General features: G+C 47.0%; 7 protein-coding genes and 2 long non-coding RNA genes across 11 annotated transcripts; 5 read left to right on the forward strand and 4 right to left on the reverse strand.

Moving 5' to 3' along the window:
- The first annotated feature begins 91 nt into the window (after positions 1-91).
- LOC108159534 lies at positions 92-17339 on the forward strand. Of its 3 annotated transcripts, XM_017292910.2 has the most exons (9): positions 92-258; positions 751-1030; positions 8400-8458; positions 9169-9217; positions 11478-11709; positions 11786-11852; positions 15225-15706; positions 15773-16091; positions 16148-17339. In XM_017292910.2, the coding sequence occupies exons 3-9, from the start codon at positions 8408-8410 to the stop codon at positions 16343-16345; spliced, it is 1398 nt and encodes a 465-aa protein (XP_017148399.1). In that variant the 5' UTR covers positions 92-258; positions 751-1030; positions 8400-8407; the 3' UTR covers positions 16346-17339. The 3 variants fall into 3 exon arrangements, with proteins under 3 accessions (XP_017148399.1, XP_033247255.1, XP_017148398.1); XM_033391364.1 differs by lacking the exons at positions 92-258; positions 751-1030 and adding an exon at positions 7235-7335; XM_017292909.2 differs by lacking the exons at positions 92-258; positions 751-1030; positions 8400-8458; positions 9169-9217 and adding an exon at positions 10488-11095.
- On the reverse strand, positions 7636-10364 carry LOC108159539. Its single transcript, XR_001775337.2, has 3 exons — positions 10088-10364; positions 9388-9821; positions 7636-9320 (listed from the first exon to the last, which is right to left on the reverse strand). It is a non-coding gene; the product is annotated as an uncharacterized LOC108159539 (long non-coding RNA).
- Positions 13105-13549, reverse strand: LOC117188074. Its single transcript, XR_004472460.1, has 2 exons — positions 13474-13549; positions 13105-13417 (listed from the first exon to the last, which is right to left on the reverse strand). It is a non-coding gene; the product is annotated as an uncharacterized LOC117188074 (long non-coding RNA).
- A 124-nt stretch (positions 17340-17463) lies between the features above and the next one.
- On the forward strand, positions 17464-18787 carry LOC108159536. Its single transcript, XM_033391369.1, has 2 exons — positions 17464-18256; positions 18314-18787. The coding sequence occupies exons 1-2, from the start codon at positions 17472-17474 to the stop codon at positions 18492-18494; spliced, it is 966 nt and encodes a 321-aa protein (XP_033247260.1). The 5' UTR covers positions 17464-17471; the 3' UTR covers positions 18495-18787.
- Positions 18506-19287, reverse strand: LOC117188073 (putative ATP synthase subunit f, mitochondrial). The gene is made up of 3 exons (XM_033391374.1): positions 19211-19287; positions 19064-19146; positions 18506-18928 (listed from the first exon to the last, which is right to left on the reverse strand). The coding sequence occupies exons 2-3, from the start codon at positions 19140-19142 to the stop codon at positions 18684-18686; spliced, it is 324 nt and encodes a 107-aa protein (XP_033247265.1). The 5' UTR covers positions 19143-19146; positions 19211-19287; the 3' UTR covers positions 18506-18683.
- Positions 19288-19662: 375 nt separating this feature from the next.
- LOC108159112 lies at positions 19663-22113 on the forward strand. The gene is made up of 3 exons (XM_017292094.2): positions 19663-20132; positions 20200-20719; positions 20792-22113. Exons 1-3 carry the CDS (start codon positions 19801-19803, stop codon positions 21350-21352), a joined length of 1413 nt encoding a protein of 470 aa, XP_017147583.1. The 5' UTR covers positions 19663-19800; the 3' UTR covers positions 21353-22113.
- Positions 22114-22126: 13 nt separating this feature from the next.
- On the forward strand, positions 22127-23205 carry LOC117188072. Its single transcript, XM_033391371.1, has 4 exons — positions 22127-22204; positions 22280-22712; positions 22777-22884; positions 22944-23205. Exons 2-4 carry the CDS (start codon positions 22323-22325, stop codon positions 23148-23150), a joined length of 705 nt encoding a protein of 234 aa, XP_033247262.1. The 5' UTR covers positions 22127-22204; positions 22280-22322; the 3' UTR covers positions 23151-23205.
- Positions 23206-23384: 179 nt separating this feature from the next.
- On the forward strand, positions 23385-24493 carry LOC117188070 (S-adenosylmethionine sensor upstream of mTORC1-like). The gene has a single exon (XM_033391370.1). It carries the CDS (start codon positions 23457-23459, stop codon positions 24363-24365), a length of 909 nt encoding a protein of 302 aa, XP_033247261.1. The 5' UTR covers positions 23385-23456; the 3' UTR covers positions 24366-24493.
- On the reverse strand, positions 24394-26800 carry LOC108159106 (transcription factor grauzone). The gene is made up of 4 exons (XM_017292079.2): positions 26598-26800; positions 25289-26532; positions 24828-25218; positions 24394-24767 (listed from the first exon to the last, which is right to left on the reverse strand). The coding sequence occupies exons 1-4, from the start codon at positions 26712-26714 to the stop codon at positions 24504-24506; spliced, it is 2016 nt and encodes a 671-aa protein (XP_017147568.1). The 5' UTR covers positions 26715-26800; the 3' UTR covers positions 24394-24503.
- Between the last annotated feature and the right edge of the window lie 66 nt (positions 26801-26866).

Consider the following 26866-nt stretch of genomic DNA (forward strand, 5'->3'; position numbering starts at 1 on the left):
GCAAGACCGGTTGTTGGCCCGCCGTCTTGCCTGGGCTCTTCGGAGTGCCGGAGTGTGCGCCTCGACTCGATCGGCGTCGGCTTTGGCTCTATCAGTCTTGGCCAGGTTGGTGTGCGAGAGACATCCACATTGCTAACGAACGCGGATCGCACGACAGATCCGATCCGACCCGACCCTCGCCGCTCCGCTCCGCTTCGCTCCGATTCAATGCTATCCCATCCTCGTGTACGCGAGTGTCTCATCGATCCCAAGTTCTGAGTGCGTTTAAAGATTCGAAGAATAAGTGTTTACCCGGTTCTAATTGGATCGTGCAAACCCATTGGCAACGCCAATGGAGATTTTTAAATTTTTTTGGATTTTTGGAAACGTTGCTGCCGTTGTCTGTTGTATGTTGTCTGTCGTCTGTCGTCTGGGTTTTCTGATTGTTGCTGCCCTTGGGAAGATATTACGCTCGACGGGTGGTTGAACCGAGGGAGCTCGAAAATTCGTGCTGAATGATTTGTGAATCGTTTGAATATTTCGCGTTGTTTTGGGGCAAGTGTAAAAGTCGGAGAGTTTGTGGAGGTTTCTGTCGAGTCTTTTGTCTTGCCACGGGCAACGTGCAACAGGCAACGGGAAACAGTCAACAGGCAACATAATAGCGGCAGCAATAGCGGCTTCGAAGTGCATATTTACAACAATCCACTTAAGAGTCTCTCGCTCTCTGTCCGTTTCTCTTCGGGATCTCTTATGTGTGTGCTCCTTCCACAGCTTTAACATGTAAAACCAGTGCTGGCCACCAAAACGGAAAAAATAAATAGAGGAAGCCGAAGCGCAAAATTCATTTAATACCAATAACAAAAGCTGAAACTCATGTGAAACGAAAATACCCTACAAATATTTAAAATTCATCATCATTTTGGCCAACTCCAACCAGTTTGAACCATAGCGAAAACAAACAGCAAACAGAAAACACCAAACACCAACCGCCAGACACAACCAATTGGATTGGATTACACAAGAAGGGCGAAGTTGGACAACCTGGACAGAGGTGAGTGTTGGCCAAAAGCCAGGCCGAACCGTTAGCAGCAACAGTTTCAGGCCACACAAATTCACATTCAATATAAGCGTACGATATCGAAGTTTTGCCGAAACAAAAAACCTCGAAAAGATGACTTCATAAATCGCCTCACGCTGCGGATCTGCCAAAAATCCATCAGCCAAACCGGTTCGCTATTTTGTTTCGTCTGAAAAACTTGATGAAAATGGGATTGGGAGAGGAGGAGCTTCAGCTGGAGCTGAAGCTGAAGCTCTGAAGCTGGAGTTGAATTTGTTTTCTGTGCAAATTAAATGGACTTTTTGCTGCGTTTCTGAGCAAAACTGTCCCCATCCCATTTGCATTGAACCTGTTTCCCAAGGTTGGCGCTGGCCAAAATTGGCTGCCAAGTTCGCAGATGGTTACATCATCCGCTGTCTGGGGACAGGACACAAATATGGATGGGATGCATGTGGCATGCCTCAAATAGAAGCAGCAGGAGGGGTAGCTGCAGTGGCTGCAATTGCTGTTTGAACAGCCACATCACGGACATCCGTTTTGTACCCGCTTCCCACCTCCATTTCTGGATGTGTCCGGCATAAGTAATGTGTCATCGCGTTCGGGAGTACAGGGGTTGCGGGTGGCAGAGAGACCAAAAGTCCATTCACATTTTCCAAGCACATTGTGTGGCCAGATTCTGTTGCTAATTGGCTGACCAAACAATTTCCCAGTCTCCACTGCTGTGCGCGTACAACATTAATCATTTACCTGAGAAAAGCCAGGGTTATGGCTGAGCTGGGCTGAGCCGAAAGATGGAGCTTCTCCCTGTCGAACTTTTAGCACTTCGACGGCACATCTACTGCCCAGTCGGATGGGGTCATATAGTAATTATGTTCGTTTCGAGATCGTGTATGCTGGGCTGGCGTCTAAAAGAAGCAATTCGAAAATTTGATTGATGGACATTGAGTGAGGATGGGACTGACTCCGAACACTTACATCATCCGAACGATGGGAACTTGGGTTTGTGGAGTGAGCCTTGCCTTTCCCTTTTGAGGCATCGCCTATTAATTGGTTAATTTGTGGTTTGTTACCCATCAAAATATTGACTGGCCAATGTAATGCTCTAATGTTTGTGTTGAATGCAACGCCTGTTGCTGTGCCCCCGCAACATTCTGTCTCCGGTTAGTTCTCTTATCTGTGGGCTGGCTGGCAGCCACAACATTCTCAGAATGCTTTGTTTTGCCCCCGAGTTTGAGGAACGCCAACGCAAGCGTAAAATTTGTTGTATAATTAAAAGGCGAATCCGCGAGTGGCGCGGGCTCCAGAGCTGTGGCTGTGCTTGAATACCAGTTTCTTAGCCATCGTGTAGTTAACTTGTTTATATAACAACTGCTGCGAGTGACCTTGAAGGAAGCACAAAATAAAATAAAGACGGAAAATATATGTATAATTTTTGGTTTTGTATATGACTCTTTGCGATTATGTGATGTGTGGACTCACTTAAGAGAGAGGCAGACTCTTCTCTGTTTCGTCTCTTTAAGGGGAACAATGATGACGAATCTTCCACTGGAAGAAGGTTCCTGAACTGAGCTCCAGACAACGTGTGGGCTTTGCGAAGGTGTGCTGAGGGGGAGAGGCAGCCTAATAATTGATTTATAATCTTTCGCATCGAAAACTTTGGCCGGAGAACAGCGAAAGAAAGCTCCGAAAGAAATGTGGGTTCATTCAACCGAATTCAAGATCTTTACAGCGTTAGATTTCCCGCTCGTTCGGCGTTGCTTCTTTTCTTTTTTGCAACATATTAATTTACAGTTGATACGAAAGACTTGGGCAACAAACTTGGCTTCATCGGCGGCCCTGTCTTCCCATGCGCATTACTCATGCGACACGTTGGCGCTCGCCGCTAATTATGCAAAACCCAAAATGCCGCTAGCGAGAGGCGTGCCGTGCCCCCCGCTTAGCCATGAGTCACATGCCCGATCTGCTCCCTGGCGCGGCCTGGACAGTGTGCAGCAAATGTTTGTGTTTGTTTTGGCTCAAAATGAAAAGTCGTCTGGCTAGTTGCCCCAGTCCCTCCTCAACCCCAGAGTCGCAGTCGGAGACGGAGTCAAACTCAAGCTGACTTAATGCAGGCTTTTACCTTAGACAAACCCCACGCAAAAACCCCTGAACTGAACTGCAATCGAATAAGAGCTGTAGCTCCAGTTGTACGAGTATTGCTCGACTCGATTCCGCAAACACTTTCAAATCCCAGCTTCAAATGGGGTGTGGCTAATGCTGACTCTTGAACTGCCTTGAGCGGGTCTAAGTTTAGCCGAAATTAACAAGGAACTGTACTGTTCGTAATGTGTATCAAGTTGCAGAGATACCCGAGAATTAAACTTAAATAAAGAAAATATCCCCTCGCTTATGCCAAAGAATGAGATCATTTTGTACTACAAATGAGGAGGGATTCATCAGTGAACGAGGCAGGGGACACTGGGATAAAGTTATTATGAGAAGCATGGGATGAGGTCGCACGGGCACCAAGTAATCAGCATCGCCCGTGTCTGTGGCTCATCAGCCCAGCGATTCTCTCATCGGATTTAAAGTACCCCACAATAAATGGGTTTTAATGACGAATTAGTCGAATGAGACTTCATGCTAAGCTCGTTGACCAGCGGCAGCGGCAGCTACAGCAGTAGCCGATGCCAATGTCGCTGGGAGCCTCCATTTTAAGTACTTCTAGACAAACAGAAACAGAAAACCTAAAGCTACAGCAAAAACGGAACTACAAAAACGAGTTTTTGATCTGCCTTCAGGCAAGGCAAAAACAGAAAAAAAATAAAAATAAAATAAAACAGCAACGGGCAACAATGGGCGCCAGCCTAAAAGGCAAAAGGCAAAAGCAAAGGCAAAAAGCGCAAAGTAAATGGCTAAAACTGAAATATTGTAGACCAGGCCTGATAAAAATCAAACACATTCATGTCTACAGCTTAGCCCGAGTCACGTTCAATGCGAATTTCTTTGCCGTTTGTTTCGTTCGTTGTAGTATTTGTTTTCTGTTTTCTTGTTACCCACAAAATTAGGCGTCAAAAAAATACTTTGAGGCTGAGGCACTGCTTGAGGCTGGTTGTGGGTTGTGGGTTGTGGGTGTCCAATAAGCATTTTGCATATTGCCAGTCAGCAGCGGCTGAGCCAAATTGGACATCTTGACAAATCAACACGGCCCAAAGGAAAAAAAAAAAACAAAAAAATTGGCAGAAAACTTACATAACCGCTGGAGAGACAGAGCAGACGAAATTGGGCAGCGGCTTGCGTTTGGTCTCACCCAAACTTGGTCACACACCGCCCGTCCGTTCCACCTGTCCGTCCGAGATGTGGCAAGATGTCTCCACGCTCCAGTTTACGGCACAAAGCTGCGTTTGGCAACGGCCAGAGCCGAACCAGGGCAGGTCCAAAGCATTGCACAAGGACAACAGCACGGACCCCGAAAGAAGGGGCCTTTCCATTTTGGCCACAAAGGTGGCGTGGTCGATCATTTAGCCGCTAACGATGCGCACTTTGCCACAAAATTCTCACTTTGTCTTAATTGCAGAGTAAATTAACTACTGCTGCTGTGGTTGGCCAAATCAAAACCTATAAACGTGGCCAGCACAATGGGAATTGGCGTTGGCGTTTATTGCAATTGGCCAACAGCGAATTAAAGCATTGTTAGCTCATTTGCGCATTGTGTTGGGGACTGAGAGACGGCAACGATGGCAACGACGACAGCGACGATGAGACAATTGCAATGACCTTGACGCAACGCCAGGCCGTAAAGGGGGTAACAAAAAATAGACTTCGTTCCGATTCGTTGGCTGCGTTTGCTTTGGACCTGAGACGGGAGCTGAGACGTGAGCTGGAGCTGGAGCCTGAGCCTGGCTACTTGCGATCGTTCAATCCCCAATCAAGTGCCAGCTAATTGTGATGTCTCCACATTTGAAATTCTAATTCACGGCCGAAGCCCCTGCATAAACAAGCAGGTGAAAGTCGATTCTTCAATTGCCATTGATCTTTAGTGCTCGATTAGCACGCAAAGTCGATGCCACAGAGAGACAAAAGCCACCTGCGGCGGCCACTAGAAGTTTTTGGGTAAAAGTAAAAGCTAAGAAACAAAAAACCCAAAACTAAAGCCAAGCCTGACCTCATTCAAACTGTAAAACCAAGAAATATATGCGTGTGGAGAGACAGAGACTGCAGCGCATTTGACCCTTTTCCGTTCGAGCCGACTCGTTAATTACCATCATTAAGAACAATGCGGGATAATCAAACAATGGTGGCATAGGCATAGGCATAGGCATAGGCCAGGCCAGGCCCAACGCCTGCATCTTCCAGTCAAGATCTCGAGGGCCGTAACATAACCAGCCCCAACTTACTTTCTATGGCAGCGAAATTGCAGCGAAATTAGCTCTACGCATCGCTATGCTGATTGATCATATTACAGGCTCTGTGCCGACCCGAATACGAGAGTTCGAGAGATGGTCTTGGGGAGATTTCTCATTTTTATGGCACTTCCACTCGTACCGTACCTGCCCCTCCCTTCTTCCGCACAAAACACACACACAACACACGGCAAACCGCAACGCAACCGAAAGTTAGGTTCTCAGTCCGTCCGGTCTCTCTGTTTCACTCTTTCTTTACCCGCTTGCTCGTTTCAAATGGGTCAGCCATGTTTGTGTTGCGGTTAATACTGGTATATATACATATATGTACATATGTATACTATGTGTGCTTAACACGGTTTTTTGCATGTATTTTCTGTATAGCCGTTGGCAATTTGCATCGTAGCCAACATCTCGAGATGGGAGTCGTTTGATATTCTAATTGTAAGCGGCTGCTGCTGTTGCCTCTAATGAAGTCACCCATTTCTCGGGGTTCGGGGTCCCTCAGCTCTTTCGTTTGATTAATGTGCCCGCACACACAGGTACTCGTATGTGGAGCAACCTAATTTGTCTGAAGAATGAATTGATCCATAGGCGGCAGCGAATAATCAGATATTAGTCTTGCCTTGCCCAAAAACTAAACGGCCAATTAACATTTAATTTTCGAATTTCAACTTGGGCGCAATTTAACGCACAGTTACGCGCTTTTTTCATACCCTTCCTTTAATGTCTTAACAAACCGTTTTTTTTCGGCTTTTCCCAACAATTTTGCTCGAGCAGAAAGCTGTAAAACTTAAGCATGCATTTCAAAACGGCTCTCTTTGTTTTTGCATACTCGCGTTGACTATTTAAAAACAAATAAATTACGTTGGCTGTTCGAGGGGAAATGGCAGCACGCGAGGTCACTTTGCCGCCACATTAGCAGGGCACTCCACACACACATCAACGAAAATGCAATTGTTTAAACAAAATAAAAGTAAAACACTAGACATTGTTGGCTCTTCGTTGGCACACAAAACACACACTTAATTTATTCAGTTGCACGGACCATTTTGTTCGTTTTTACCTCGTATTTGTTTACGTTTTTGTTGCTTGTTTGATCTCCGAAATGTGTGTCAAATGGATTCAAATCGACACAAAATATCCGTTGCAGTTGAGTGCACACGCACAAGCACGCATGCTTTGTGGGGATCGGAGAGAATAGTCAATGAATCATGGCACCGGGAATGGAATTACGTATATCATTTCCATTCTGAAGTTGTTCTTCATTTCCATGAGGAGAATACAAATGGAAGAAGGAACTTCAATTTCCTGTCTCAGTCGATTGTAATTCAATCATTTCATTGCTGATCCCAAGAGTCGTGAAAGTTGTACTATTGATCCAATTTGTTGCAATTTCCCTTATCGCCGACGAACGTAATTGAAGGTCAGACAGAGCTCTGCTCTCCCATTTCCAATGGCACTTTGGCATTACTTTTTGTTGTAGTGGCTTTTTTCCCCCGAACTGGGTAACGAGAGCAGATGCCAATCAAAGTCATTATTCATAATATTTGTTGGCGTGCTTAGCCGCATTTTCCAGCTCATTTTTTGTTGTTGCGTTGCCTGCATGAGCTGCGTTTTAAATTTTGAGTTTTTATTCCACCGCTGTGTGTCTCTGCTAGAGCAGGTTGCGTCATTTTTGCTAATTTTAGCTAATTTATTGCAATGCCAATGGAAGTACTGAGTCTGTATTGCCATTGTGGGTTGGGATGGGATGGGATGTGAGGTTGTTGCTGGCGTCAGTTGGCAATTTGCATTCAGCTTTGAGCGACGATCCAATCCGATCCGATCCGCTCCACTCCGAACCGCGATCTCAATCTGTATTGAAACATTGGCTTATTGTTGAGGAAGTGTGGGCCTCCCAGCAGTGACAAATTGGTGATTGTTGATTAATGTGTGTGTGTGTGTGTGTGTGTATGTGTTCAGTGCATAATTTTAACAATTTATCATTTCCATAAGATAACTATCGACCCAGTTGCAAGCTTCTCCCCTCCCCAATTTCAATAACAAAACAAACCCCTAAAAGAGATTACAGCTTTTGGATAATAACTGATCCAGACGCAGAGCTGCAGTCGAATGCGGGCCGTGTGACATCATTTCTGGCTGCGTTGCCGTGAAATGAATGAAATGAATGAAATGTGTTGGCAGCAGTAGCTGCAACAACAAATCATTGCCTCCTCCGGCCATTATCGCCTTGCCTGTTGGCCATCAACGTAAGCCGCATGTTGTTGTTTTGGGTCGCCCCAGAGATAATCATCTAACTGGCAACAGCGGAGGTGATTTTGATGTGGATGTGTCTTCCTGGCCATGACTCGCACCCAATGTTCTCACACAACTGGGTCCGTGTGTCCGTTGCAGGAAGCTGAAAAGTGCTTATCATGAGTGCAGCGTGCCCGGTTGGTTATTGATATGTGTTTAATTCCCCGTAATATGTACCCCCAGACCAACCAACCTCTGCTTCTGTTTGTGTTGTAATAGCGGAAATCACAGTCATGCCACAATGAGTCCCCGGCATGAGTTGCACTGACGGATGTTTGTCTATCTTCGGCTCAGTTGTGGGGGGTACTTGAAGATGCTTCTGGGCACTGGCCTCCAGCATCACCTCCTCCTCCTTCCCAGCCTCTGTTTAACCGTTGTACACAATTTATGCCGATGTTAACCCATTTGCAAGATCCGCGCACGCGATGCTGGTTCCATTGGAGCCGAATTTCGGCTGGGCTGTTGACTTGACCCAATTGGCAAACAGAAAGTTTGCCCGCCGGCAACGAACCCAAGCGAAACCCAACAAAAATTCATTGCAGAACAGCTGTACGAGTTGTATGTTGTATGATTTAGCATAATCGGATTGATATACGTGTATTGTGGGTGTGAAACCGGTTATCACGGATATCTCTAGAGTCTTGAGCACCACATTAATCTCCGTCTTTCTCTCACCTTTTCAGCTCGCACCATGAAGTCGGGCACACAAATGGACGTACTGTACACGGCGCTGCACTTAATCGTAAGTATTATCCAGGGTCCAAAATCCGTAGCCTCATTCTGGGCCCATTGAAATGGAAAATTGGCAGACCAGGCCAGGCAGAGAGCCGAGAGACCGAGCAGCAGATAAACACATCAATCAGCCAGAACCCCGAATGACAATTGCATGCCAATGCGATTAACCTGGATATGAGGTGGCCAGAGACGGACCGCCAGCCGGCCAGTCCCGACCCGACTCTCTCTCCGTATGCTAAACGCGATTTGGTCGCTCCTGCTCGCTCGCGCCTGTTGCCAAGTTGCCAAAAGTGGCACAACACTGGACCCATGCCTAGCTCCGCTTCATTCTGAGCCGCTTGGCCCCGACTCAACCCCAACTCCAGAGTCGACTTTGCCTGGATTCAGGTTCAACTCTAACCCAGCGCAAGAGGCTGGCGAAAGTTTTCGCCATCCGCAACTGCAAGGCAGCCTTAGAATCGTGAGAATATAATGTTTCCCCATATCTGCCTGCAACACGAAAACGAAATTTCTGCTGCATTTCTATCCACTTTAATTAAAGAAGCTTACCTACTGCCGGGTCTTGGCCGGATCAGGCTGGGGCTTACTGTCGGCTTGCCGTGATTTACGTCGACGCTTTATGGCCGGCCTGCCACGGGGTCTGAGCAGGAGTCCGGGGGTCAGGCTACTACTATCCCAACTATGCTAATGAGTGACTTGTCTCCACTTTCTTTGCAGACAATCGCAGCTCTGACGACGCACGCAGCACAGATACCAACGGCAGTCAGTGAGTACAGACAAATCTATCCATTTATAAGTCTTGATAAGTTCTATTGACTCCAAATCCTGAATTATGGGAAAGCTTGTTCACCCATTGGTTGAACAGATATCTGGAAACGAATACATAAATCATTAAGCTGGAATCTTAAGTGTTCAAATGAGCTCTACAAGTATTACCTAATTAGTTATAAGCACAGCACCACTCGGCTTAAAAGACCGCATTCCTCTTTAATCTGCCATTGTTGTTCGGTAAAGAAACAGCGTTGGGTTTTTCGTGGTGTTTTGTCTTTGCCGTTTGTTTGGTTGCTAAATCTCTTGACTGTTGGCCAAAAGTGTTGCCAGCACCAGGCACATAATCGCATGGCAAACAAAAGTCCATTCATGTGGCGCCTTAAGCTGCCTTATTGAAAAGCGACAGCAAACATTGCGGCATGCTTCCTTTCGGCTTCGTAATACGGCTGTATCCCCTAGATGGCCGACTCTAGCGACTCCAGATAGTTGAGGACCAGCTGGTAGGTGAGCCTGTGGTTAGCACGGCTCCTGCTGCCCGAAACGGGACGGCAGCCTGCGGGATCGTTGCGTCCGGGTCAAAGTGCTTGGTGGAAGCATGCCTGGAACGATAATAGAATTGTGAGGACTGGCGATGCTGGTTGGGTTTCTACACTTCATGACCCTCTCCCGTTCCGAGAGTCTAGCGTCTTCTATTCGGTTTGCATGAAACTGAGGAGACGGCATTGGGAGCTGGCTGGCCAAGGCGAACGCATTTCATCATCTTCATCGTGTGGCAGCTTCCGCTTGGGCAAGTCGTGGTAGAGCCAGCGGATTACTGGCATAAATTTCTAGTGGGAGCAGAGATCAATGATCAGTTGGGGCTGACCTCAATCTCGCTGTTGACTCCCACAGTATCCATGCTGAGGATTTTAACGAAGTCACAAATCCGAACGAGCATCAGAGTCGGCAATGCGGAAATGTTCCTACCACGAAAGAGCTCTTCAGAATCGATTTAATTTGATTTAATGTGGAAGAAATCCGTTCTGTCCATTCCACGTCTGCCATTTTCTTTTCCTTTTTGTTTATTTCTCCGCCAATCCCTTGGCAAGCACGAGCGAAACAAGGACAGCAATACTTCGAGCTTAGTGAACATTTCCAGCACTGTTCATTTGCTCATAAAAGCGCGCAGTTTACTCATTTGAGCTCTTTCTTGTTCTTGTTACATTTGAGATCTGCGCTGGGTAATGCAGTTCTTCTCCTCAAATTATACATAATAGAAAGCCATTAAATGTTTTATGTGCTGGCCGCAGTCAGCAGCAGGAGAGGAGGCACCATAAAAACCGGCTCCAGCCACGACAGCGACGACGTGGCCGTGTTGCATGCAATTACTTTGCCCAGCACATGCTGGAATAGAACAGAACGGAGGCAAGTGATGCGAAATGCTGTAAGGTTCGTTGAACCACAGCGGAGGCATCACATCGGCTCGCATCCCATCCAAAGTGTACACACAGCCAACTGGCAGGGCGAACGTGCCGCAGCGGAGCAGAGCTCTTCCTCGGACCAGTTGTGTACCTTCTGATGGGCCCACGAAAGAGTGCAAAAAGAAGAGCCCAAGCATGCGAGCCCGGGAGGTGGAGGTGTCAGAGCAACAACTCAGCATGGAGTTCTTGGCAATGCAATGGCTCTGGTCTGGTCTGGTTTGGTCTGTTTTGGCTTTGGCTTTGGCTGGGATTCGTGAGCGCTGGCATCGAGCAGGAAATGCCAAGAGCAGAGCCCAACCTAATCCCAGGCCATGTCTCGAATCGTCTGCTGAAGTTCAAGGAACTTGCCATCTTTCTAATGGCCGCGGATCAGGCCAGGCCCACGAGCGCTTCTGTGCTGTGTCTTCCCCCCGGTGAGTTGGCGCTGTTGTTGCCGCTTCAATGGCTTTTCAATGTCATGAACGTACCGTTCTTGTCGCTGGTTGTTGGCTCTTCCGCATGCTGGCATAGCTTGGAGCGCACTGCGGCTCCAACCTCCACTAAATACTGCTCCCATGGGCATCTGTTGTGCCATTGTCTTGGGTTTTTTTTGTGCGCTCATGTCTTGTGCTAACGGCTCTTGAGGTTGGTTCAGCGCTGAAGAGAAGCAGCTGATGCTGATGCAACTGCAACCGCATCCTCATCCACATCTAACTGTAGTTTGCCAGCTGCACAAACATTCCATTTTGGGAGCGTGCCTGTCATGTTTATCTGAGACTTCATTGCATTTCATAATTTCCTTTTTTTCGCTTGCAGAGGATGCACAAAGCTCGCTAAGCGACGCCATTGCGGCAGCCGAGGCGGAGTCCGATGGGGGCTCACCCACCTCCAAGTCTGCCATCGAGCCGACCGTGCGCATAAAGTGCCTATCGGGGTCCATGCTGATCACAATCAAAGATGCCCCGCCAAACCACGAGACCGGACTGTTCAGTGGCATGATCTACCCGAAAGGCCTATCCAAGAACTCCACATGCCTCAGCGAGTACAGGTGAGTGAGAGCCGCGTGCAGATCACAATTTAGATTAGATCGTTGTAATTGCTAACGCTTTTGTCGTCCCCCGCAGAGATCACGTGGGCTCGCTGCGGTACAAGCTGCCTCTGCGTAGCTGCAACACGATGCCCAAGGAGACGGTAAGTCACAGCCGATAGCCTAGAACGGAGATGGGTCTTCCATAATGGGTGCCAATCAGCCAGCAGACCAGACTCTAACTTGCTCTCCCACTCAAGCAGATGTCCACGCAAACTCGTTCTGCCTTTTTCGCATGCAAATAAAAAAGCATTACACCTATAAGGCAACTCCGAGTCATTGGTTACAAGGTAAAATCCATATGCCAAGATGATTAGTCAATTGAAAGGTTGATGTGACGCTCAGCACACGCACTCAGTGACTAAGCTAATGGTGGCTGGATCGAGACTTGTTAACTAAAATAGCAGTCATTGGGCACGGCAGATGGCACGAAGAACCTAATGGATATGGCATCATCATTTTATATTAATTCTTTAGGCCTTTAAAAACCTATCATGTGAAGCTAGATTTCTTGAGATGTCATAACATAAAATCCGATCAAGCGTACTATTGATCAGCACAGCCCGAGCGAGCGTGAAAACCGGCCTGCCATGTCCCTGTAAACGATATCGAATGATCCCAAAGACGGCCCAGATGTGCCATATAAATTTCAGTCAGAGTTTGTCCAGCTAGCTCTAATGCTTTTATGGCTTGGCTTATTTATTGGCTCATTCGATCGATTCATTCGATCACACAACGAACTGCCTTTGTGCTGGGATCTGCTGGGATTTTGAAATCTCAATTAGCACTTGGCCCGGCTAAATGAGGCTGCAGCTCACGCATCACCAGCACAGCAGAGGCATGTTTATGGTCTATACCTGGAGCTGGAGCTAGAGCAGAGCAACAGCCACAGCCTCACACGCTTATAAAGTCCGTTTGTGATACATGTATAACGTAATTTTCCCAGCACTTATGGGGCCAACATTTTGTAATTTACTGCTGCTGTTGCAGCTTCGACTGCTTTTTCCTTTCGCTCGATTGGATTGACACAATTTTTGAAATTGCAAATGTTAATTGCAGTTACGACAAGCGGATCGATTCGATCGATGTGGCAATGCATCACAGTGTGCGCTAGAAGACTGGTATATACTTTCCACACGCACTGTACCTAGCTGGCATGTTCTTTGGGACTGCGACCCGAGTCTCTCTCTCTGGTGTTGTCATTGCTTTGTCCTTGGCCAAGCCGCCTTCCCGTATTGACTCAAACAATTTGCGCAGAGCATTCAATAAGCCAGAATCGATAAGATAAACAAGCTAAAAAAACTGTTTGCCACGGACCAACAGCGGGAAAATCAACAGACGCAGTCAAGGCTGGACTCGAGATATGTACTTTTTAATGTTTGTCATTAAAGACGATGATGAGCGGCTCTGAGCCAGCATGCGCTCGGCTAATGGCCACCGCTTGGCTGGCATCCTGCCTATCTTACGTCATCTCCGCTGAGACGATGAGCTCAGCTTTCCGAGTGCAAGATGAGGGATGGCGGAGAGTCGCGTGACAACTTGCCACAGCGCTGCCATTGACTGGTGACTGCCACCCCGAGCTGAGGGTCGGGGCCCAGACGATCCGTGCTGTGCGCTGTGCGCATGTCAGGCATAATTAAATCAGCTACGAGCAGGTGGCCTCACAGGGCTGTGGGAGGAGGGGCTCTGAAGCGAGAAAAATAATTTTAATTAAAATTTGATTACCGCCAAGACGATGAGCTCTCCGACACCGTCGCCAGCTCAGAACTACAATTTCATTGCCAGCTTACGAGTACTCTCGTACACACATCAAATCACAATTTCTCATGGCCCAGCAAGTAGCGATCCAATTAGGGACCCCTCCCCGCCATCATCTTCCCGGTCGAAATCAATTTGTTCTGACGCTGGCAACGTTGGCGGTCGGCAGTGCGGCGTTCATTGGCCGCCAATGCCGCTGGCTGGATGGCCGTGAAAAGGCCAAAAGTGTTCAACGACATGTAAGCGTTTTAGGGCTGTTATTGATATTATAATGCGGCTGCTGCTGCCGTGTTTGGAGTGAAGGTCAGTTGGTCGGACGGAGGCAACTCCCACGCATTCCAGCTTGAACCTGTTTATTCAGGCCCAAATATCTTACAGCTCATCGGGCATTTACATCCGTATATTGTTCGCGTTCGTTTCCAAAACGCTCACATCCATGGCTCTCATGTGGAGCGGTGGAAAAGTGTCATAATGACATAATAGCTCTTTCTACCGTTAGATTCTTTTGACGCTTGTGCTTGAAATCTTAAATGTCATTTTATTATGCTTTTTATTGGCCCATTGTCTTGTTGACGCGCTGCTGGTGATGATGCCGCGATGCTGAGAACTTATACTTATTCGTAAACCTAACTGTCAACGGTTCTTGGTTCTTAGAGGCTGAAAGAAGCCCGCACACATCTCTCCGCTCCCCATCTCCGTCTCTGTCTCACAGCTTGTTTTAAGCCAGACAATGGCAGCGACGGAAACGCTTCAGAACCAGCGTTGGGCAATAAATCGCATGGGATCGGACTCAGCCGACTTCTTAATGCCTTTCGAAACAACGCTACCAATTAAGAGTGCCCCCTGTCAGAGCTCACTTAAATGAAGAACTTCCGTGCCCAAATCTGTAGAGACCCAATTACAGAACTTCCGAGCCCCTCTTCGTTTTTTGCCATTACCTTACGATGAAGTGTATGTACTGTCGCTATCGAGTATGTGTACTCGATTTGTTGGTGTGGTGTGGCGTTGTCAGTGGAATTAGCACAAGAACCAATGGGCAAATGGGCAATGGGCAACAACCGTTAACTGCGGACAGAGGAATCTACCAGGGATGGAAGCATAAAAAACCAAAGTTGGATGCCCTATTGCCTACGAAATGGCACGAAATTTCGGGTCCAGACAGCGGAAGTATATTCACGCCCATTGCAATCACAATTGCATCATGCCAGGGCCCACAACTTAAATTCATCACGCAAAACGTTGCCAATTTTCGAGAAGATAAGGCCCGCAGATCTCGTGTCTTGGGCCTGGCGGCGAGACGTCACACTTGGTTGATCGGCGCTAGCACCATTCTATGACAACATCAGGAAGTGCTCCGCAGCCCACAGTCCACGTATTGTTTGTCTTGGATCGCACATTAACTTCTGGCTGGCGAGGCTCCAAAGCGATTTCTGGCTGCAGCGGAGCGTGAATCTGAATGCATAATGAGAAGGGGCTGTGCTTGGTAGCTGGTGTTCTCCAGTCACTAATATGGCTTCTTGACAACAGTCGGCGCACTGGCCAATGAGATTTTCAGTACAAGTTTGTACTGTTTCGTTTGCCAACGAGTTTGCTGTCCAAGTCTTTTGTCTTGGGTGATTTTCACTTGAATGCAAGAAAGACTGGCTTATACCCTGGGAACTGATCTACACATAAAATTTCCATTTTCCATCAATAATTTGATTATATTTCCTTTCCAGGATGATGGCGGCATTGAATTCTTCAACACAATCGTGCTCCAGCCTCACTTGAAACTCATCACTGATCTGGGACGTGGCTATCATGTGCGCTGTGCCTATAAAAGCCGCGACGCAGCCATCAAGCCCAAGAAGCATCTGCGCAAGCACTCTCAAAAACCCCAGGCCTTGCGCAGCGAGGATCGCCGGGACTATGGAAGATCCTTGGACAAGCAGCGCGACGATGAACTGGACGAGGAGGATGTCTACGACGTGAATGCCCCGCTCGACGAAGAGGATGTCAGCAATAACGAAATCCCCATGCCCGGCTGCCATATGAAAATCTACAACGACGAGCACAAGATAGCCGACGACGTGAAGATTGGTGATCCGCTGACCATTGTCATCAGCATCGATAGACAGCAGATCTATGGTCTCCACGTTACCGACTGCATCGTGCGTGACGGCTTGGGTTGGGGAGAACAGCGACTGGTGGGAGAGGATGGGTAAGTGCAAAGGAAAATATATCGAGTAAAAAAATGTCATCACCCACATCTTGTTTGATCGTGCAGCTGTCCCATGGACAATGAGATCATGGGACAATTTAACTACACACAGGATCGTTTGGCCGCTAATGTGACCTTCCCAGCCCACAAGTTCCCATACACCACTTCCGTCTACTATCAGTGCAATGTGCGGCTCTGTGCGCTGGAAGATCCGACCTGCCAGGAGGCGCCTCTGTGCAGTGGCAAGCGACCAAAGCGTCAGACTGCTGTCGATAGCAAGGACGAGGAAGGCTTACCAGCCACTATCGAGGTATTCTCCGGCCTCTACGTCAACGAGAACGAGAATGCCAACGACAGCGACGATGATGCGGTCTACAAGGAGAAGGTAAGACCACTCATAATACGATCTCCACCATTTCTGAACCCTCATATCAATTATAGACTCTGGAGGACGCTCTGTGTGTGTCGCAGCGCACCTTTGCCATAGCCATTGCCATTGCGGGCCTCATTTTGATGCTGGCCGTGGTCGCAGCAGTGCTGTGCATAATGGCACGCCGCAGCACGAAGACGGTATCCAACTCCGGCAGCTCAATCTACAGTGGACCCTACACGAACACCGCCTTCTCGCACAGTAGTTAAACGCAGGCCGGGTCCCCCCTCAATGTGAAAATTCAAAATTCAACCTATCCAAAATTATGCAAATGGAACACTCAAAGTGTTTAAAATCAGTTATCAGGATGAGATTCTGTCGCGCAGGGTGCCGCTGCGGTAGTCAACGTCAACTCCGTCGAAGCAAGAATGGGAGCAAATTAGTCTGTAAGGTCACAGGAGCAAGCGGTCCTTAGGTTAAGCGTAGTCATAGGTTTGCAAAATGTTTGTGCAGAGATTACTGGGCAATGGTTATTGCCCTTTAATGTCGCAGAGTTCTTCGCGTCGCATCGGTCACAGATGGAGCGGGAACTCTGTTCCGCACAGTCGGTGTTGGACTCGCCCTTCTTTGAGAGACTCCACTTTAAGCAGTGGTGCAGTCATTAGCGTGTTTCTTGACATCACATCCCTCTTTCACACTTATTATGCTTACCCTACCTACTACTATAATTTAAACACTCGAACTAACAACGAATGCAGCAGCCGACGCTCAGGTGATATTTGTACTCGTATCTACTTAATACTTTTAACTGCTACACGTAATTTATTAACTTATCGGATCGGATGGGTTGCCTTCCTGCCAAAGGTCCACCAGAAGCACAAGCATATCCACACATCACGTTCTTAGTTGAATTTCCTGAACAACTTCTTGTCATTGTTTAACTTAAACTACTGCACTACACTCTGGACTAGGGCAGCAGCAGCAGCCCTTATTAGAATGCAGCCGTCCCAAGCAGAAATCTACTAGTATACTTAAATTACAATAAATATCTTTTAACCATTCTCAAAGTAAGCTTAGGACTTTGTACTGCTTCAAATGGAGCATTCCGAATGCAATGCCGACGGAATGCTCTTCTGGAGCCGTTCAATTTACGCGTACGCATAGAAATGGCAACCAATTTAAATCTTAAACTGCGTAGTTTACAACTAAGTTAATATAAATCGTATTGAACAATAAACTCAAATTGACCATAAACAATTGTAATCATCAAGTGTCAGCTTTTGTTCTCCATGTCACTCTTACTCAGGGACACTAACATGAGACCAGAGTAGTCTCTGCTGCTACTTCTAGCACTTCTAGTGCAACTTTGTGTGTGAACTGCGGTGGGTGTCCTCAATGATTATTACTATTATATTTCTGTTGCTACAACTGCTGGCGAGTCTGTCAATGGGATCTCTGAATTGTCCCACTGACGAAGCGATTCCACCGCAGTTTCATTTGGTGCGAGAGTGTCAACGGGCTTCAGCAGATGATGCACTATCTCTAGAAAACACATCTTCCTTCGAGGACTGCGCCAACTTGGCCCGGGAATTGCATGGACTTGCCCTAAACTACGCTCCAGGCGGTCCAACGCGACACAGGAATAGGTTTATTCAGTCGAATCATGGCAGTCATGGCAGAATCTTGCGCAGTCGATTGACGGTATTTGAACAGCCCGCAGAGTTCTTCAACTGCCATGTACTGCAGTGCCCGCAGAATAGCACCTTTGGGGATATGGTTAATGACAGCCGCTTCGACTACTACAGCTTGCATGGCAGACCAACAACTCTGCGGAACTATAGCTGTGTGCCAGAAGTCGGCTTATTTTTGGTGTACACCAATCCCAGCAGTTATCTAAATGCATCCTTGGAGTGTAGCAATTCCAGTGAGTTCTCCGGGAGCCTGGCGCACATTGCCTCCGAATCCCGGACGCGGGCCTTGTCACAATGGCTGATGGACTTCAACAGGAAGTCGCGCCCAGTCCTGGAAGCAAAGCCTATGCCAAAGATTTTTCTGGCGTATGTGGGACTTGCGTTTAATCGCACGACCTCCCTCAACGCTCATGATTTTCGTAATGCTCAGCACGAGAGCTTGATGTGTTTTCTTTACAGGGCATGGGATGTTGGTCATCCAGCTCTTGGGTAAGTATAGACAACGGTTACAGCAGACTCCAGCAATTTGTTCTTCCACAATTACAGGCAGCAGAAGGCCAACGAGAGTTGCGTTGCATTGACGCCGCAGGGCACCTGGCATGCACTCAGCTGCGAACGCGAGCTACCTTTTATTTGCGAAATATTTACTGCGAGTCCAAGGAGCTGGAAGCATGAGGCTGAACTGGATATCGGCCCGAATTCTGTGGCAGAGTGTCGTAATGATTGAGTCTGTGGTGCAACACTGTTATTCGCAGCCGTTTTATTCACTTAAGCCGTTTTGAAAACACAAAAGCCAAATGTATTAGTATTATGTCAGCCCACAATCCGCACTCTATCGAACGTGAATCGCAATGTTTGAAGGTTGTAAAACAAATACAGTGTACACCATCGCAGCTGGAGCTGAAGTCCTCCGGGTTTAGTGGTACTTGTAGTTCCTGTGGTGCTTCAATTTGGTGTAGTTGATCATATAGAAGAACGTCATGCTGGCCACGGTCAGCTGGAAGAAGGGTGCAATACCAGCACGCTTGGGAAAAACGTACTTATGCTGCCAGCGCCACCAGGCACGGCTGACGGCACCAACCATTGCGTTGGGGGTCTTGTTGCGGCGACCGAACCAGGAGCCCAACTCGCCCAATTTCACCTGTCCGAATGGGACATCAGCTGCAAGTAAAGATAGTTAATTATGTAAATTACTCTGAATCTCTCATATCCGTGTCAATGTGCTCTGCTCGCACTTGCCTGCCGTGCCGCAAGAATCTTGCGCTGAAAATTACGTAACTTTGAAAAATTGCTTACCTTTGCCATAAAAGCGGGCGGGGTCGTAGGGACCATGCACCTTGGGGTTGTATTCAGCTGGATAGTCACCGAAAGCCATCTCGCTGTGTTAAAAAAATATATTTAATATTTTTCTTATGAAACGAAAAATGATAGCCTGCTACTCACAAGTGTGACAATCGAAATGTAGGGATGTAATCGATATTACGACTGTGTTGTACTTTTCATCACTAGAACTAGATCGCTCTTTGAGTTCAGATTATATTTTCTTGCTTGTTAGCAGTGCTGCCAACTTTTTATCAGAAAAAAGCTATTTTTAACTTGAAGAAAACGAAAGATAAGCTGAAAACGTACAAAAAATCCATAACAAGCGCAAGTATTGGTGTTAGCAATTTTTTATTAAAATGATATTTAATATGTATTTTATATTATTTGCATTAACTCATCCGCATTTGGTCTTAAAAAAATAGCCAGATCTGACGGGAAAAAGCGTAATCGGCAGCACTGCTTGTTAGTTAAATATTTTGATCGTTGAACAGTGAAGAAACTAATAAATTTTTTATCTAACATTAAACACATTTAAAATTATTCGTTATCGATGGCAATTGATCCACTGTTCGATTCACTTCATCGAACTAGTTCGGGCAGGAACCACGCAACTCCAGTATATACAGAAATCAAATACGATTTTTTTTGCAAGCCAGCCTGAAATTCAAATCAGAAACCAAGTAAATAAATATTAAAAGGAACAATAAATAATGAAAATGGAAGATCTCTTGACGAAGGGTTCGTCGTCGCCGCAGGAGGAAGACGACGAAGATGAGAAGGCGGAGCTGAAGGCAAAAGTCGCAATCGCCTCTGATGAGGGGGTGGAGAACGCTGAGGATGCTGTGGAGGAGTGCGCTGAAAAGGAAAGCGCGGGTGGCAAGAAGAAAGGCACGCGCAAAAAACGCTCCCTCAACTGGGAAGAAGCGGAGAGGGGACTGCTGCTGGAGGTTATCAAATCAAAAGTGGCATTCGTTGAGAACCGTAGTGTGGATGCGAAGAGTATCAAAGCCAAGCGTCTGGCCTGGTCCCAAATCACAAAACAGTAAGTGTAGATTGCGCAACACAAATGTGTATTACTGTACATATACTAAGGGACATTTCCATTGCAGATTTAATGCGTTGAACTTTCGGCATCGACTGCTCGAGCAAATTCAGGTGCAATGGCGCAGCATGAAGAACTCGGCGAAGCGCGAGCATCAGCAAAAGCATCCCAAGTCCGATCCCCTGGAGGGCATGCGTATGATTGAGTTTATGGAGGAGCTGCAAAAGGATCCGGTAACCGCGCGGAGCCAAACCCGCGGGGTCAACACCAATGGCGGCACCGTAAGCACACTCAAGAAGGAACTACTCGATATTGACGAAGATGAGGATATGCCGCTGGCCGCCTTGCCAAACTCGACGAATGCCAGTGAGGACACGTTGCAGACATCCACCATGGCCATACCATCGCCACCCCCATCCACCGCTGGCGGTGATGGGGACTCGCAGCAAGAGAGCGCTCCTTCACAGCCGCCCACTCAACGTCGCAAACGTGCCAAACCCAAGTCGACGGTTAATAAAAATGATTCCGGGGATATGGGAGAGGACAACGAAAAGTCAGCTCCAGTGCGAAAGCGGCGACAGCGCAATGTAAGTTGGAGGATTGTCCAAGCAGCTATGAACACGAGCAATGCTAATAACGAATCGTCTTCCCCGGGACAGCTCTCGCAGGCTCAGTCGATAATATCAGATGAAAATGAAGCGTCCACAACCGTTGCGCCTAGCACAACGCCCCAGCAGTTCTCGTCGGCGGCAACGACGGTTCCCGAAACGAATAGCCCGCCAGCCGCCACGCATGACCTCATCAGCAGCACGGATATGGAGCAAAAGTATAAACATGACCTTTTCAAACTGCTGAAACAGGCACGTCTGGCTGAGATAGACTATGCACGCCGCGAGCACGAACAGAAGTTGCGCCTAGAGCAGATGGAGCAGGAAATAAAAATGGCATACTACCGGCAAGAGCAGGACTTGAAGCTTCGACACATGCGGGAAGAGCACGATATAAGGCTCCGGCAGCAGCGACGAGAGCACGAGGCGCGTCTTGGTATTTACAGCCTCAAATGCAGCGGACTAAATGGAAGCATACAGGAACAGATGCCCCTGCCCTCAGCGAAATGCAACGCCAAAATGGACTACAATAATGTCCACATGGACGGTGACACTGTCAAACCATCGACCAGTGCAGAGGGGAAGCTGGCTCTCAGTGCAGCCTGCAATTAGTGGGCGTGGTAGGGGGGGGTCAGACACACGCTCGCAATACGAATTGCCAGAAATTAGCCTGTAAGTGTATTTAGAGGAAAACATCATCCAATACTTTAAAATTTAGCTTGAAATACGTTTAGCGAAATGTAGCCCGACCAAATCACGGTCAGATGAATGATTTCGAAGACGAATGAATGAATACGAATACTCAAAAACTACACTCAAGATGCCACTCGGGCGCCGCCTGCCACGAAAAATGGACTGTTATTTTGTGCATTTCGCACCACACACAAATACGAGCATACAGACAATGCATTTTCAATATAGTATTACATATATATTTCTAACGATTAAGACTCCTGAAAAACATGATCATTTCAAACGCGGTTGTGTCGTACGAAACAAAAATACTCAAACACACTCTGAATAAGTTCCCTATTTGCAAATCTTTAAAACGCATACGACGCCCCAAGTCAGTCAGTATTCTTTATTGCCACTGTATTATTTTTACTTTTTACATTTTTTATTTGTAAGTTTTTTTTACAAAACTTACAATTTAGACATAGGTACGTGTCGTAATTGTAAATCCCTGTATGTCTGTTCATACACTACCGGAGAATCTTTTATAATTCTTATAATAATAAGTTACTGTACATCGTGTTCTATAGCGCAGTAATGTCCTGTCACTTTGCTTCTGCTTAATAAAAGGCATGATTAAGGCGAGAGCGAAGTAAAGTTAAACTAGATAAAGAAAATACAAATACATAGTGTGTAATCAACTCTTCGAATGTGTTTTAATAGCTTTCAAATCTCTGTCATAATACTCAAAATATCCGAAATTTGTGTATGATTGAGGTTGTTTTTTAAATTGTACGTCAGTATATAGGGGAATTTCGAGTCTTTCTTTTAGTTGTTAGTTTTGCTTATTATTTACTATTTTTTTAGAATCGTACAGTTTTTTCTTAGTATATAGCAAATTTTTCGCAAAATGAAGAACCTTGACGGAACACTTGATTATATGGAAAATGCACGGTTCAATTATTTATACGCGCCTGAAATTGCCCGTTTGGAAAAAGAAACCAGCTTTAAGCACACCGAACTGACATGTGTCGTGATGATATATCACAAATTTGTGTTGGAGAATGGCGAGCGCGCAAAATTCATGACATTAATGCAACTCAGTAGCCTTGTTGAAAACGTCTTTGGAGTTACTGATCAAACGATTAACGCTAACGTTGTCTCACGGATAAGTTTTGATCCGGACTTCGATCATCCAGACTTTTCCGCCGATCGCCACTGCAATTTGCGGTCATTCATTAAGCTCTTTGACATTTATTTTACCGACGATCTAGAAAAACGTATGGTTTTTTGTTTCTCAGTGAGTAAAATCCAATATGTACAAGTAAGTGGAGTGGTAATATGACTACGGGATATATCTATAGGTATATGATAGGACTGATTTCAATTATCTGGATCGAGAGGTTGTCCAGCTCTATGTGGATAAATTCTTCGAAGGCGACGACGAGGATGAGGTTTTTGAGTTGCGTCAAGTAAGACTATTGCTTGACTATATAATTCCCATACCATTTCACGTCTGATATATTCGCAGGACATGGTGGAATTGATTTTCCTAAAGTTCGACCAGGATAAGGACACTTTCATATCGGCAGAGGAATATTACGATGTAGTGCGCCAGCAGCCCATGCTGTTGCAGTTCCTTGGTCCCGTGTTTCCCACAACTCGTCAAAAGGACATTGTGGCTCATTGTGCCAATATCATGTCCTGCTATGCTAAAAACGAGGGAAATTATTTATGATTTATGCATTTACATATAACCAAATTAAAGTAATAAAATTTGAGTGTAACAGTTATTTGACTACCTGTCTTAGCTGATAGATAGAGATGGCATTCAAAGGTCCTTGCTGCAGCGGACGGGTCGCCAAATTGTCGCCGAAGACCCTGGGATCCAATCCAGAAAGTTCGTTTGCGACATGTTCGGAGTATGGACTGGCGCTTTATCGTTACTGATAAGACCAAGATGATATCGATACACATCGATTGCTCTTAACACCAAAGTTAGTTCATACTAAATTGTAGTAAATAGTCTCCAATCACAAAAATTATGGCCACTGAAGAGCATCAGCGTCTGGCTAACATAGTGAAGAGCTGTCATGAGAGCCTGCGGCAGCTTACGAAGGAGCATGGGGCCCAGGTGGCCTGGCAGGAGCACACAAGCCCACAGAATGCGAAACGTCTGCTGGAGTACGCCAATGCAATGCGGGAACTAGCTGGCATATGGGAAAGAAATGACAGCAACATGGAGCTGCAGGCACGCAGCCGCATCAAGTGGGCCATTGACTACATAACCAAGTACTTCTTCACCGAGGGCATATACATGCAAAAGCGCCAGCGGGAACAGAGATTACTAAAATGTTACACCAGCGAGCAGCAGCTGGGTGAAGTGACGTGCGAGTTTTTGGAGGAGCCACCAGACAGGTTGCGGGTACTGGACGTGGGAAGCTGTTTCAATCCCTTTGCCAATTCCCCGCATCTGGAGGTGACGGCAATTGATTTGTGTCCCGCCACCAATGACGTCCTCCAAGCGGATTTCCTGAAAGTTGATGTGTCGCCAGGACTCGCAGAGCCAGATCTTTGCGAGGGCAGTGTGAAGAGTCTGCCTGCCAACCACTACGAGTGTGTTATATTCAGTCTTCTCTTGGAGTACATGCCCAGTGCGGAACAGCGCCTTCTTTGCTGCCGGAAAGCCTACGATCTCCTACGCCCCGAAGGTATACTTGTTCTCATAACGCCCGACTCTCAGCATGTGGGCAAGAACGCGCACCTGATGAAGAACTGGCGCTACTCATTGGCCAAATTGGGCCTCCTCAGGGTACGCTTTGAAAAGTTGCCCCATATCTCCTGCATGGTGTTCCGTAGGGCCATAAGCCTAGACCTTTCTCGCCACTGGGCGAGCATTCATCGAGAGGAGGGCATGTGCGAAGCCATAAAAATACCGCAGGACGAAAATTAGATAAGACAAGAGTCTGGCCGGCCATCTGTGTGGTTGTAAATATGTCTACGTCTACTTATTTATGACTTAACTTATCTGTGTTAAATGTGAGTTAATAATAATGGTTGACGATTTATCTATATCGTAAATATTCAAATGCTATTGCTTCTGCAACTGTGTACCAGCTGGCGCTGGTTCCGATTGTGGGAACAGGGACGTGCCGCTCTGACGCTTCTTCATGGCTGTGGAGGCACCCTGCGAGATTTTCATTATGTTGGGGGGCAGGGGCTTCTTACGGTCTGCCTCCCATTCGGCGCGATGCAGGCGCTGGCGATGTTTGTACATGTTTGCATTCGAAAAGAACGTCATTGGACAGTTGGGACAGGTGTAGAGGACCTCTCCGGTGTGAGTGGAGACGTGCTCCTGCAGGAGAAACAAGAAGGATTATAAATACGATGATAGAGGACTAATTAGTTGACGTACTCGTAAATCTTGCGGTCGCTTGAAAGCCTTTTCACACATTCCGCACTTGAACTTTCGCTCGCAGAGATGATTGTGGTAAATATGTCGCTTGAGGGCTCTGGAGTTGGTTGAAGTCTTGTTGCAAATATGACAGCGGTGCTCACCCCCCGGCGGCTCATGCACCGTATTCATGTGCTGCTTAAGGCCGGACAGATGCCGCAGCCACGTGCCGCAAATCTCGCACTGCACGGGCTCCGGTTTGGGACGCGGCTCGTCGGAATGTTCCAGCTCATGATGCTTTTTGAGATTCGTTTGGGAGCGCAATGTCTTGCCACATTTATCGCACATGATCGCAGTTTCAGGGTCATGCATATAGCGCAAGTGCTCCTTCAGCTTGCGCTCTGTGGGAATTCTGGAACAGTAAAAGAATAAACATTAAGTTTGGAGTTTACTTTAAAGTCGTAGGACTAATCGTAACTAACTTCTTATTGCATTCTGGGCAGGTGAATTTGTAATCGGACTTGGCCACATGCTTGGATACATTGTGATATTCGATGGCTGCCTTGGTGGTAAAGGTTTTCGGGCACTTTTCGCACTGATAAACCCGCTTCTCCTTGGGATCCGTATTGTCGGACGGATTCGTGTGCGATTGCTCGTGTATTTCCAAGGTGCGGGAGTCCTGAAATACTTTTCCACATTGGGAGCACATAAAATGATCGGGGTTTTGATGAACCATGACATGTTCCGCCAATGTTTTACGTATCGTAAACTTCTTTCCGCAGCAGCTGACGTAGCCCGATTCGATGTTGTGCGAGAGGCGGTGATGCCGTCGCATGTCGGCAAAGTTCTGGACCAGGAGATTGCATATTTCGCAGGACAACTTTTTGAAGAACTTGATGATAATTTCATCATACTCATTTTGCTGGAGCTTGCGCCGTTCGAGCTCCTCGCGGCTCATGCGGACAGGTGGGACCAAGGGCTTGGGACGCTTTCTGTACTTTTTCGGCTTGACTACGACCCGCTTGGGTATCTCAGCGTAACGCTCTTCTGGCTCAAAGTCCGGCAAACTGTTGTCCGAGTCTTCATCGCTGGTGTCACTGGAGGAGCTGGCGCTGTCTTCCGTTCCCAGCACAGCCTCTGCGGCCACAAAGTCATTGTCATCATCGTCATCTGAGGCCAATACTTTTTTCAGTCGTTCAGGAGACTCGAGCTTGGGCATAGGTTTCCGGCCACGCCGCGTACTTCTTCTCAGTTGGCGCTTTTTGCTAGATCCGTTTCTTTCGGATGATCCGTTTGAATCATTTAGGAACTCCGCCAGGGGAACGTCTCCATCTGAATCACTACCAAGTGCCTGCTCATTCTTTATCCGACGCTTTGGATTGGTGGGCCAGTCCGAATTTACACTGGGCCTTTTCGTAGCAGTTTTGTGTCCATCAGTGTCCACCGGGTCCTCTAGAAACTCCAGCTTGGTCAGAGGCTCCAATTCGTTCACCTCCACCTTAACCGCGCTGGGGGCAAAGAAACCCTCGGACAGGGCATCTAGCTCTGCCGCAAGCAGGGGGTTGATGGCCTCTGTCTCGCCACAGAACTCGATTGGAATACTTTTCGAGTCGCTCTGCCGCTGCTGGTGCAGAATGTACACTCGCTCATGGAACTCATTGAAACTGCTCACGTTTTTCCAGCAGTCTCGGCAGATCACCTCCGAATTATTATCCGCAATGGGTAGCTGGGAGGGAGGGTTTAAAGATGAGCCTTTATATTGGAATCCGAATCAACCGTCCAGTAACTTACCTCAAAGAACAGGAAATGTTTGTTAATGGTCTCCCTTATGTTGAGACGCGTCCCTTCATCGGAAAACAGTCCATAGGAAGCATCGGAGGAACCCAAACAAAGTACACAGGCTGTCATGATGCTATACTACCAAACTAATACAATTTTTCTACGAGTCCAGCTCCATTCAGAAATTTGTTTATAAAAATTCTCATAAAATCACGCGCTATGGTATTTTTTGGTGAATTATTTTTCATGTGATAGCGCGTTTTCGGAAACACCAAATCGAT

The sequence above is a fragment of the Drosophila miranda genome, chromosome 3 (genome assembly GCF_003369915.1).
Source record: "Drosophila miranda strain MSH22 chromosome 3, D.miranda_PacBio2.1, whole genome shotgun sequence".
Lineage (NCBI taxonomy): Eukaryota > Metazoa > Arthropoda > Insecta > Diptera > Drosophilidae > Drosophila > Drosophila miranda.

What these genes read in the sequence shown, in the direction of transcription:
- LOC108159112 (XM_017292094.2), top strand. Translation starts at nt 19,801, where the DNA reads ATGAAAATGGAAGATCTCTTGACGAAGGGTTCGTCGTCGCCGCAGGAG. An exon ending in TGGTCCCAAATCACAAAACA is followed by an intron (nt 20,133 to 20,199) that starts GTAAGTGTAGAT and finishes TTTCCATTGCAG; the next exon opens with ATTTAATGCGTTGAACTTTC. An exon ending in GAAAGCGGCGACAGCGCAAT is followed by an intron (nt 20,720 to 20,791) that starts GTAAGTTGGAGG and finishes TCCCCGGGACAG; the next exon opens with CTCTCGCAGGCTCAGTCGAT.
- LOC117188073 (XM_033391374.1), bottom strand. Translation starts at nt 19,142, where the DNA reads ATGGCTTTCGGTGACTATCCAGCTGAATACAACCCCAAGGTGCATGGT. An exon ending in CGCCCGCTTTTATGGCAAAG is followed by an intron (nt 18,929 to 19,063) that starts GTAAGCAATTTT and finishes CTTTACTTGCAG; the next exon opens with CTGATGTCCCATTCGGACAG.
- LOC117188072 (XM_033391371.1), top strand. Translation starts at nt 22,323, where the DNA reads ATGAAGAACCTTGACGGAACACTTGATTATATGGAAAATGCACGGTTC. An exon ending in GTATGGTTTTTTGTTTCTCA is followed by an intron (nt 22,713 to 22,776) that starts GTGAGTAAAATC and finishes ATATATCTATAG; the next exon opens with GTATATGATAGGACTGATTT. An exon ending in AGGTTTTTGAGTTGCGTCAA is followed by an intron (nt 22,885 to 22,943) that starts GTAAGACTATTG and finishes ATATATTCGCAG; the next exon opens with GACATGGTGGAATTGATTTT.
- LOC108159536 (XM_033391369.1), top strand. Translation starts at nt 17,472, where the DNA reads ATGATTATTACTATTATATTTCTGTTGCTACAACTGCTGGCGAGTCTG. An exon ending in GTTGGTCATCCAGCTCTTGG is followed by an intron (nt 18,257 to 18,313) that starts GTAAGTATAGAC and finishes CCACAATTACAG; the next exon opens with GCAGCAGAAGGCCAACGAGA.
- LOC108159106 (XM_017292079.2), bottom strand. Translation starts at nt 26,714, where the DNA reads ATGACAGCCTGTGTACTTTGTTTGGGTTCCTCCGATGCTTCCTATGGA. An exon ending in TGCCCAGAATGCAATAAGAA is followed by an intron (nt 25,219 to 25,288) that starts GTTAGTTACGAT and finishes TTACTGTTCCAG; the next exon opens with AATTCCCACAGAGCGCAAGC. An exon ending in AGCGACCGCAAGATTTACGA is followed by an intron (nt 24,768 to 24,827) that starts GTACGTCAACTA and finishes TTTCTCCTGCAG; the next exon opens with GAGCACGTCTCCACTCACAC.
- LOC117188070 (XM_033391370.1), top strand. Translation starts at nt 23,457, where the DNA reads ATGGCCACTGAAGAGCATCAGCGTCTGGCTAACATAGTGAAGAGCTGT.
- LOC108159534 (XM_017292909.2), top strand. Translation starts at nt 10,780, where the DNA reads ATGGGCCCACGAAAGAGTGCAAAAAGAAGAGCCCAAGCATGCGAGCCC. An exon ending in ACATGCCTCAGCGAGTACAG is followed by an intron (nt 11,710 to 11,785) that starts GTGAGTGAGAGC and finishes CGTCCCCCGCAG; the next exon opens with AGATCACGTGGGCTCGCTGC. An exon ending in ACACGATGCCCAAGGAGACG is followed by an intron (nt 11,853 to 15,224) that starts GTAAGTCACAGC and finishes TTTCCTTTCCAG; the next exon opens with GATGATGGCGGCATTGAATT.